Consider the following 11,175-nt stretch of genomic DNA (forward strand, 5'->3'; position numbering starts at 1 on the left):
TTATTGCTCATTCCATTTCGACTATAGAAAAAAAAAGGGCGAGGAGCCCGTGTACAAATGGACGTGATACAGGGGGGCCGGGGCCCTGCTGGGCACTGCCAGCTGTGCTTTGGGTGCTGCCACCACCACCGGTCACCCCGCGGCAGCTCCGGGGGACACCGCCAGCCCTGGGGGACCAGGACAGGCTCGGGGGACAACTGGGCAGGAGTGGCCAGCTCAGGCTAAGGCACAGTGGCTGCGAGGCCGGGGACAGTCGGTGCTGGCGGCCGCCCGGGGCCTCGTGTGCAAAGGAGAGGAGGGGGCTCGGGAGGGGAGGGTGAAGCTTCACATTAGCCCCAACGGAGGGGTCAGGGCACGGGCCGGGGGGGTCCAGGCTGGGGGGACTTTGCCCACACCGAGCAGAAGGTGGGAGAGGAGGTGCGGTGGTAGCACGGGGTGCCTGGAGAGGACTCGGCCCAAGGTCACACATTCCCCCTGGGCTCTGCCCCCCGGCCCCCTCCCGCAGCCCCTGCCCACCTCCCGTAGCTGACAAACCAGAGACCGCTTTGTCTTTGTCATGGACCCCCCGGCCCGGCCCGGCCGCGCTGGGGACGGGCGTCTTTGGCAAAAATAAAAAAATAAAAAAAATAATCAAGGCGAGTGGCCGCCCGAGGGCGAAGCCGCCGGGTCCCGGGGCCCCCCTGGGTATCCCTGATGGTGCGGCGCCAGCCGGGGCAGGGCCCAGGGGCTCAGTCTGGGGCAGGCCCTGCCCCACCTCCCGAGAACACGGAGGGCCACCGGCCGAGCCCCTGGGCTCGGGATGGAAGGTCAGTGCTTGCCCCGGGGCGAGGAGCATCGCGATTCCTCAGCCTCCCCAGCATGGATCCGACCGCCACCCCCCGCCTGCTGCTCAAACCCCACCGTCCCCCTCCGTCAGTCTGTCCCCGAGCCCCCGGCGTGGCCCTGGGGGGGTGGTCCGGCACACACCCCCCAGCCCAGCGCTGGCCGCTCCCGCTCAGGACGGAGGCGTCGCTCCGGCCACGACGGATGAACTACTTACAGTCCGGGTCCCGTCACGGCAGAGCCGAGTGCCGGCGGGTCCCACCGTGGAGCCGGGGTGACGCGGCGGCTGCCGCGGGTGTCCCCTCGCCCGGGGGCAGCCCTGAGGTAAGGAGCGGGCTCATGTCCTCCAAAGCCTCGGGGCGCAGCCCGGCCTCACAGCTTGTGTGTCGCTCCCGCGCGGGGCCGGGGGCCCGGCAGCCCCCCTCGGCGAGGGGCGGACGTGCCGCGAGGTCAGTCCCTGAATTATCGGCTTCTCCCAGGCAAACCGGGGCGGTGGTCGCAGGACACGCCGTCCATCCATCCCAGAGCAGCTGTCACGGGACCTTTGTCAGGAGCGAGTTCTCTGGGGCCGTCGGCAACGCCAGGGGACGAGTGCCCACGGCCTCTCGCCCCTCCCAGCTCCACGCGGGGCAGCGAGGGGAGCCCAGCGGCCCCCCCAGCCCCCCGGCCGGGCCGGCGCTAGGGGGGCGAGTATCGCTCTATGGTCCGGGCGGCCTCGGCGTGCAGGTGCGGAGCCTGCGCCAGCACCTCGGCCGCCTTGTCCTGGCTCAGCCCCAGGTGCTCGGCCGTGAACTTGGCCAGCGGGTAGAGGCTCTCCATGGCCTTGGGGTCGCTGAGGAAGTGTGAGGTGTGGGAGAGCAGCTCAGCCGCCTTCTCCTGCTTGAGCCCCAGCTGGTCAGCAGTGAGGCGGGCCATGGCGTAGACGCTGTCAGGGAAGTCCAGCTTGGCTTTGCCGTCGGGGCCGGCCGCGTGCATCTTCATGTGGCTGATGAGGTTGCGCTGCTGGGCGAACTTCCCACCGCACACCTGGCACTCGTAGGGCTTCTCGCCTGAGTGGATGCGCATGTGCTCGGTCAGGCGGTACTGGCGGGTGAAGCGCATCCCGCAGGCGTCGCAGGCAAAGGGCTTGAGGCCGAGGTGGCTGCGCATGTGGCGGGTCATGGTGCCGCGTTGCGTGAACTTCTTGCCACAGATGGTGCAGGGGTAGGGGCGCGTCAGCCAGTGCGTCTTCTCATGCTGCCGCAGCGTGGCCGGGTCCTTGTAGGACTTGTCGCAGGAGGAGCAGCGGTAGGGCCGCAGGATGTCACCCAGCCCTGGGCCACCTTTGTCCAGGAAGGGCACGGCCTGCTCGGCCGCCGCCTTGTGATAGAGCTCCTCTTCGTTGTGGGCCTCCACGTGGGCGTTGAGCTGCTCAGAGCTGGGGAAGCCCTTGCCGCAGGGGATGCAGACGTACAGGTTGTCGCCCAGGCTCTCCGGCTCGTAGCCCAGGTGGTTGCAGTAGCGGTCCAGCGCATCACCAGGTGAGGGGCCCTCACTGCTGCCCGTCTCCTCGCTTGTGCTGTTATCAGGCTCCAGGTCGTTGCTCTCCACACTGGGGTAACGGGGCTGTGGTGCCGCGGGTGGTGACTCGGCCTTTTCCTCCCGCTCCAGTTCCTTTTCCGCCTCCCCCTCATCCAGGTAGGGACCCAGGGGCTCATGCTTCATCCAGCGGTACATCAGCTCACGCCCGTCAGCACGGGGTAGCGGGGGCTCTGCACAGGGCGGCGTGCTGCGGAAGGGGTCGGGGGCGTGGGGGTGCCCCCCTGGCTCACCGCTCGGTGGGGAGTCCTTGTAGGCAGCGGCGTGGCTGGCCAGGAGGCCGGCGCTGACAGGGGGGCTGTCGTGCCGTGGGGGCAGCGAGGGCTCGCGGGGCTCGCCGGGCAGCAGGCGGTCAGTGGGCAGGAGCTGGGCAGAGGGGCCGGTGGGGCTTTTCTTGGAGAGGTCGAGGCCGCAGGGCGGCGAGCAGTGGCGCTCGGGTGGGCACAGCCCGTGGGGGTGCAGTGGGGTGCCCTGAGCGGCCGAGGCGTACAGCTCCCCACACTGCGTGTTGAGCGGTGCCGCCGGCTCCACGGGCGGCAGGTCCACGGGCCGCGGCGTCCCCGAGTAGCAAGCCTGGATGACCGGCGTGGCGGCGCGCAGCCCGCGCCCCAGTTTGTAGGGCGCGTAGCCCCCACGCAGGTGGCAGTACTTGCCGCTGCGCTTCAGCTTCTTCTTGCACAGGGCCACCAAGCCGGGGATCTGGAGGTAGCTGGCGGCAGCCAGCACGGCACCCAGGCTCTGCTCGCTGCCCGGCTCGCACTCGGCCAGGCGGCCGGTGTAGATGAAGTCGAGGATGAGGCGGAAGATGCCGGGGCTCACCATCTCATGGTCCAGGTTGAGCAGGTTGTCGTGGACCACCAGCGACTTGAGGTAGGCGCTGCTGGCTGCCAGGATGTTCTTGTGCGCGCGGAAGAGCGCGTTCTGCACCACGATGATCACGTCGCACAGGAAGCCCTTGGTGCGCTGCGTGTTCAGCTGCAGCAGCAGCTGCCGCGAGTGGCTCGGCACTTCCATGGCGTCCAGCATCCCGCTCCTTGCCCGCCGCCCTGCAACACACCGGCCGCCCCGTCAGCGCCGCAACCGGCCCCACGTGCCCACCACCACGCGTGGGGGGGATCGACGTGCACGTCGGGGGGTTCACCCGCCGCGCGGGGTGGGTGGGTGTGGGGGGGTCGGGGCTCAGCCCCACACGCCGCTGCGTCCTGGCCGCTCTGCGCGGCCGCCCGGTCGGTGCCACCGCTTATATGGGGGCTCGTTTCTCGGCGGGTCGGGGGGGCGGGAGGGGGGCGAAAACCCCCGGAGGGTTTTTGGAGAAAGTGACATCACCCGCCGCCGCCGCCAGCGCCGCGCCCCGGCCCCGTCAGCCCCGGGACCCCGCGACCCCGCGCCCACCTGCCGGGGAAACGCGGGGGGGAACACACCGACCCGGTGCCCGCCACCCGCCCGCCGTTCCCTGCACCCCACCGCTGCCCCGCTCCCCGCCGCGCCTTCCCGCCTCTTATGCGCCCCGGTCCCGGGAGGCGGCCGACCGGACCCCCCGGGCGCCCCCCGCCCCCGTTTCCTCTCCCCCCCTCGAGGTGAGCGGGAGGACGCTCCGGGGGAGGGGGAGCGGGACCTCCCCTCCCCGCCTCCGTTCCGGTGCCGGTGCCCCCCGCCCAGGTGCGTAAAGCCAAGCGCCAGCGGAGCTGCTTTTTTGGCTTATTTTCCCCAGTTTTTGGGGTGTCCCCCTCCTCTTTTTACCTGGGCGCCCGGTGGCCTCCGCCAACCAGCTGAGGTCTCGGTGAACTCTCATGGCTCAGCCCCTGGGGGGCCGCCGCCGGTTGCTGCTCCCCTCCACCCTCCTCTTCCTCTGCTGCTTCTCTTCCTCCATACCCCGCGCTCCCGGCCGGTCCTACGGAACGGGAGGAGGAGGAAGAGGTGGTTGTGGAAGAAGCAGCAGCGGTTCCTCGGGGTTCCCGACGCCGCCAGCTCGGAGGTGAAACCCGGGCTGCGAACTCCCCCTGACCCCGGCCTGAACTCCGAGCAGCGCCGCTGGCTGTTAAAGGGACGGCGGGAGGTTTTCCTCCTCCCATCCCGGGCGGGGCACCGACAAGCCGGGCCCCCCCCTTTACACACCCCTCCCTCCCCATCCCGGTCTCCTCCTCCTCCTCCCAGCCCGGTTTTTTCCCCCCTCCCGGTCTCCTCCCGCCGCGCCACGACCGCCCCCTCGGGGGTCTCCATCCTTAGGACGTCGCTCTTTGCCCGGAGAAACCCCGGGGGGTGCCTGGAACCCCGAAATGGGGGGGGTCCCGGGGTGTCCCCGGGCCGAGGCCGAGGTGTCCCCCCCGTCGGTACCGCTCGTAGGGCGCCATCTAGCGGCTCCCGGTGCGCTCCACCCCCGCCGGTTACCGGAGGCGGCTCCTCCCCGCGCAGGTGGGACCCGACGGGGCGGACGGTGGGCAAGGATGAAGTGGAGGGGGTCCTGCTCGCTGCCCCACCCGAGAGACTGGTGCTGACACATAACGGGAGGCGAGGGATAGCACCCAGTGGGTGGGAGGGCTGAAGTGGGTGCTGTCATTTTGGGGTGCCTAGAGGGGACCCCAATGGGTTGTGGTGATGTCGAGAAGGGTTTGGAGGAGGAGAGGAGAAGGCAGCCGGCCCTAATTTTCTGGTGGTGGGGGAGGGCAGAAAGCGGGGGGGCCGCAGCGCTGGCGCCCAGATGTGCAGTGGCGGCGGCTCGGGGTGGGCTGGGGGCTTGCGGTGGTTTGGGATGAGGAGGTGGAGAGGAATGAGAAGGAGGCAGCGCCACGTTTCCCCCTCGCTTCATCCCTCCCCCAGAAAATGCTGCTGGGCTGGGGGTGCAGCCTGGGGTACCCCCCTTGGCGCGGGGGGAGCCGCCTCTCGCTTCACACTTTCACTTCTCCTTTCTCACAGCCGCAGCCTCTTGCACAACCTCCTGGTACAGCAAAGCATCGTGATGGGCTTCTCCGGGACGGCCGCTAGTCCGGGGAGGTCCTGCCGGCACCCTCTGACCTGAGCAAGGCACACCGAGCACTGGCCATTTCTCCCGGCTTGGGCCATCCCTGATGGTGCTGGGGTTTCACCCCATAACCCCGGCCCCTTGGTGAGAGGGAGCCAGTGCGAGGTACCCAGTCCGTGGGACAACGTTTGGCCAGCCCTGAATTTGGGACTAAAAAGGATAGGTGCTGGCAGAGAGGGTGCAGGGTGGTGGTAGTCGTTGCCCTCACGGCTCAGCATCACTCACCTGGAACTTGCCCTCAGATTCCCATCAGATCCAGGGTGTCCCAGCTCGCTACGGAAACACCACCCTCGGGACCGGGATGGAGTGTCACTGCCCATGGGGACCCTGCTGTGGGCTCATCCCAGACATCAGCTCAGAAATCCCCCTCCTTGCTCCCCATCCTGGGTTTGTGCCCACAGGAAGCACAGAGATCCTGGGAGCGGGACGTGGGCGACCCTCGTTAGAGCTGTAGTTTAATCCCAACTCCCCGGGCACTAATTTCTCCCCCACTCCCTTTATTTATTTTTTTTTTCTCTTCAATTAACGGCTGGAAGTGTTTCAGGTTCTGGCAGCAAGCTCTGGACGTCGCTGTGAGCGATGGCTCCCGCGGGCTCCGTCCCGGTAATTTATGGGGCTGAGCTGCATAAATCACGGCAGCGAGCGGCTCCCAGACAGCTGCGTCCCCCGGGGCCGGCCGGGACCCCGGGCTGCCCCAGCTACCTGCTGAGTGACGCCGAGCCCTGGGGGCAGCGACCGAGGCGGGGGAATGGAAAAACCTTCACCTTTTCCACCCTCTTTTACAGCTCCTCTCCCATTCCCGGCCTCTCCCAGGAGCCGAGGGGCGGATCGGTGCCCGCAGGGGTTTGGGGCAGGTGGAGGGGGGTTGGTTGCACTGGTATCCCCCCTCATGTCCTGCTCAGTCTTCTGGAGGGGTCCCAACCCGACAGATTGACCCAGCGTTCTGCATCCAGAGACCGCAAAACCTGCTGGGTCTCCCCAGGGAGCTGCAGCCGATGTCCAGCCCTGAGGGACAGGGACGGCCGGGCTGCGGGATCGCAAGCAGAGCCAGCGCCGGCGACCGGGAGCGCTCGGGGAAAGGGGCATTTTCGCCTCAATGTGCTGAGCAGATTGGAACCAGCTCTGCTTAAGTCATTGGCTCTGTTGGGAGGTCTGAGCTGGAGCGTCTCCCGCCTGTGCCCCCTCCCCACGATCAATCAAAGTTGCAGCAAATTAGCCCAGATGCTGGGAGATTCGGTTCAAATCCAGCTGTGGTTTGGATCGCGTTCGCATGCCTGGCTTCATGTGGGACCTGGGCTTTTGGACAGGATACAGCCCCCCGGTCTCTGCAGGGCCCTGTTTCCCAGCGCAGCCTCTCCCCAAAGCCCACACACATGTCTTCGATTATGGCGCGTTGGCCAGCCGGGCCGCATCCGGCACCGCCAGGAGCCTGCAGCCCCCGCTGGCAGCTCGCACTTCATTTTCCCGGCGGTGCCGGGCTATGGCAGCCCCCCGCGCCCCAGCGCTGCGCCCCCTGGGTGTGCAGGGGGATGCGTGTCCCCTCCACCTGGGCTGGGCTGAGGCCGTGAAACTCGTGACAGTGCTGAGCTGCTCCGGGCTGAGAGTGGATCGGTGCTGCCCGCCTCCGGTGCTGCTCCCAGAGTTGGGAGCCCTGCCTGCTGTGAAACAAGGTTGGGGGTAGCCACAGGACACTTCCAGATGCTCCCAGGATGCCAAGTGCCTCCCAACATGAGAGGACCTCTGCTAGGTGGCAGGAAAGGCAGAGCCTCCCCAGCACACCACAGTCTCCCCTTTCAGTCAGGGTGGCCAGGCTGGAGGTGGCTGTTCTCTGCTGCATAATCTGGGTGGCAATGCTGGGGTGGCCAAGGGGACCCCTTCCCTTTGGGGTGATGTTCAGATGGGTGGGGAGCCCTCTTCTGTGTAGCAATGCTTGATGGGGCAATGGGACCCCTTCCTTATGGGGTGATACTCGGTCAGACAAGAGCACCCATCCCTGCAAGGAGATAGAGGGGCCCTTTCTTGTGGAGGGGTGTTGGGGTGCACAAGAGACAGAATCAAACAGGGGTTGAAGTTCGGAGGGGCCCCAGGAGGTCATCACCTGACCCTCTGCTCCAGGGCCACCCAGGACTTGATTGCCCTGGACTGTGCCCAGATGGCTTTTGGATATCTCAAAGAACAGTGACTCCAGCACCTCCCTGAGCAGCCCGTGCCAGCGCTCCCCTCACAGTGGAAAAATGTTCCCTGATGGTCAGAGGAAGCCATGTGACTCAGTCTGTGCCCATTGCCCCTGCTCCTGGCACTGGGCACCACGGAGCTGAGCCTACCTCTGTCCTTTCCACACCCTTCCTCCAGGGATGTGTATACACTGATCAGGTCCCGGGAGCCTTCTCTTCTCCAGACACTCTGCCTCTCAGCATCGGGGAGATGCTCCAGTCCTTTAATCTTCTTAGTGGTCCTTCACTGGACTCCCTCCAGTATGCCCACATCTCTCTCATACTGGGGAGCCCAGCACTGGACCCAACACTCCAGGAGTGACCTCCCCAGCACTGAGCAGAGGAGAAGGATCTTCTCCCCTGAACAGCAGAAGAACCTGTTGTTAATGCTCCTCCTAAAACAGACCAGGACACCATTCACCTCCTTCCTCACAGGACAAGTGGTCAACTTGGTGTCCCCCAGGACCCTCAGGGGCTTTTCCACCAAGCTGCTATCCAACTGGGCAAATCCCTGGATATCCCAGAGCCCAGGGCTCTTCCTCTCCAGGAGCAGGACTTTGCAATCCACCTTGTTGAACTTTGTGAGGTCCCTGACAGCTGGAGAGGGGCAGTGGGACCCCTTATGGGGAGGGAGACAAGAGCACTCATCCCTGAAAGGTGATTTGTGGAGCAATGGGATCCCTTCCTTGTGGGGTGATGCCTGATGGGGTGGTGGAAACCCTTCTCTGCAGGCAGGTGAGGATCCCATCCCTGCGGAGTGATGCTTGGTGAAACGATGGGACCCCTTCCCCTATGGGCAATGCTTCATGGGGCAGCAGGACCCCTTCCTTGTGGGATAATGCTCAGGTTGGGTGAGAGACACTTCCAGTGGGGTGATATTTGGGGGAACAGGTGATGAGACCCCTTCTCTATGGGATGACGCTTCACAGGGCAATGGGACCCCTTAATTGTGGGGCAATTCTCAGTTAAACAAGGGGACCCACCCCTGCAGTGTGATGTTTTGGGGGGCAGTGGGACCCCTTCCTTGTGGGGTGATGCTTGATGGGGTGATGGGACGCCTTGCCTTTGAGGTGATGCATCAGGGGGCAGTGGGACCACTTCCTCGTGGGATGATGCTCAGTCAGGGTGAGGAACACTTCCAGGGGGATGATATTTGGGGGCAGAGGTGATGAGACCCCTTTCCTTTGAAGTAAGACCCCTCCTTTGCGGGGTGATGCTCAGGCAAGTGAAGACCCCCTGTTCTATGGGACGATGAGGCACGATGGGATCCCTTCCCTATCAGGTGATGCTTCGTGAGGTGATAACACACTTTCCTCCTTCAATCCCCCTCAGCGACCACCACCTTCCCACTCACCACCTTTCCAAGCCCCAGAGTTGACCTCCCCTCCCCACCCACAACACCGAGCCCCCTCTATACCCCCTCCCCCGCGACAGGGACGCGGCTGTAGCCACTGGTGGGAAGCCCACGAGATGGCAGCAACGGGCCACGCTCCGGGATGCGACACCCCCCCACACTCCTTCCCGGGGGCCGCGACCCCCCCACTCCCCGTCCCGATCCCCCGACACGACCTTGTGCGCGTCGAGGTACCGGGACGGGGAGTGGAGGGGGTCGCGGCCCCCGGAGGAGCGGCGGAGCTGCGCAGCCGGTTGCTGGTGGGCCGGCCCCGGTTGCTGACTAATCCCGGGGCTGAGTCACGGTTGCGGCGGGGAGCGCTGCGGCAGCGATTCCCCCCCTCCCCTACCCGAACCGGAGAGTCCCGACGGGGCGGGCGCCGGTGCTGCGTGGGAAAAAAAAAAGGGGGAGAGGAGGGGGACACCCCTATCTAGCCCGGGGGGGTAAGGTGTTTTTTGGGGGGTTCCAGGGGGTGGCAGCAACTTAAGCGGGGTGGTTGGAGGAGGATGGGGAGATGCTGATGGGGTTGGGGGTGTTAATTGCCTGAAGCGCTCTGCAGGTACTTGGGGGTGTAAGTGAGCAATAAGGGGGGTGCCGAGGAGGGTTGTGGCTTGAGCCCCCCGTAGCAGCGTGTGGCCTTGCAGCAGCGTGCGGCCTTGCGCAGCGGCGGATGCTGGCGGGCGCGGATGCTGCTGTCAATGACAACGCCGCTGTTGCTGTGGCGACCGGTGTGATGCTTCGCCAGAGCAGAGTGAGGTCAGACGGCTCCAGCAGGAATGGGGGGGGATGCATGGATGGATGGATGGACGGACAGATGCACAAGGAGGGGAAAGAATCCCTCCCCACATCCCCCTGGGTACAACTCTAGTCCCATCTTGGGGGGGTGCCAACACTTGGGATGGGGCGGGGGGAGGCCAAATTAATTCAACCACGAAGCCACAACCTGTCTCTGTGGCACCGATGGCTTTTGGGGGATGCAGCCTTGGTGGGAGCACCTGCCAGGAGCGAGGGGTAAGGGCAGCAAGGTGCTGCAATGGGGTGTCCCCCCATGTATTCTAAACTCACCCGTTGCCATCACTTTTTGCTGTCCCATCCTCCTGCAGGACATCGGACTGGCAGCCATGGGTGCTCGTGACACTGAAAGGACAGAGGTTCTTACGGGGGGTCATGTGGGAGGTACTGCTCAGGACATCGCTGTAGGTGGGGGGTGCAGGTGAACAGGGGGCACGCCCAGGCTGGTGCCCAGGTATGGGGACCCCTGTGCAACCCCTTCCCATGATGAGGTGCTCAGACAGCCAAATCACTAGCCCCATGGTGTCACCACGAGCCTAGGATGGGGCCACACTCTGGACCAGTGGGGTGGTCTTGGGGCAAAGGGGTGCCCTGGACTCCCGTGGGCGCCAGGACGGATACCTCGGGATGGGAGCAGGGGGTGCCCCACGCGGCAGCCCTCAGAGACCCTCAGAGACCCTCTCCTTGTGTCTCAGTGGGTGCACGGCCCCTGGGTCTGGCGGCAGGTGGAGGAGGGATGTGGGGTGCTTGGTGCTGCTGCACTGTGCACCTCGAGGATCGGGCACCGGGGGGGGGGGGGCGCGAGGGAGCCGGGGGGGGGTCCGGGGTCCCGTTGCATCCCGGACCCCCTGCCCGGCTCCGGGCCGCTGTCCTCCCCCCGCGCCGATATAAATAGTAGCGTCTTCCCGTTCCCTAAATTTCCTCGCTGACGTAGCGCTCACGTCATTGTGTAGGTTGATGCTTTTCTATGAATGAGCCGAGATCCCCGTTACTACGAGCCCGATCCTATAAAAGCCCCGCGCGCTGCGGACAGCGCAGCACCGACACCGGCGCCGGCCCCGCCGGGAGCCGCGGGGCCCCTGCCCGGCCCGGCAGCCGCGGGGGCCCGCAGGAGGTAAGGCACCGGCTGGGCTGGCCCCCAGGTAAGCGGGGACGGAGCCCGGTGCGGGGCCGGGAGGGGGCAGCGGAGCCCCGCGGCACCGGGCGCTGCACCTGCCCGCCCCCGGGGGGGTGGGGGCGGAGCAGGGGGGGACCGGGACACCGGTGCGGGGGGGCAGTTCTGCGGCGGGCGGGGGCCGCGCGGTGCCGCCTGGCGCAGCCCCACGTGCGGGCCGGGGGCGGGGGGCGGCGGGGGCGGC

At 66.3% G+C, this 11,175-nt stretch overlaps 1 protein-coding gene across 1 annotated transcript in view; it reads right to left on the reverse strand.

The window, feature by feature from the left end:
• HIC1 (HIC ZBTB transcriptional repressor 1) overlaps nt 1–11,175 on the reverse strand; it is a 20,947-nt gene continuing 9,772 nt past the window's right edge. The window contains exons 2-3 of the mRNA XM_027690972.1: nt 4,141–4,400; nt 1–3,446 (exon numbers count right to left, since the gene is read on the reverse strand). Coding sequence (XP_027546773.1) covers nt 1,501–3,446; nt 4,141–4,192 — 1,998 coding nt within the window. The 5' untranslated portion in view covers nt 4,193–4,400 and the 3' untranslated portion in view covers nt 1–1,500. The remainder of the gene's footprint in view (nt 3,447–4,140; nt 4,401–11,175) is intronic.

Source organism: Neopelma chrysocephalum, unplaced genomic scaffold (genome assembly GCF_003984885.1).
Source record: "Neopelma chrysocephalum unplaced genomic scaffold, ASM398488v2 Primary Assembly neopelma1_82, whole genome shotgun sequence".
Lineage (NCBI taxonomy): Eukaryota > Metazoa > Chordata > Aves > Passeriformes > Pipridae > Neopelma > Neopelma chrysocephalum.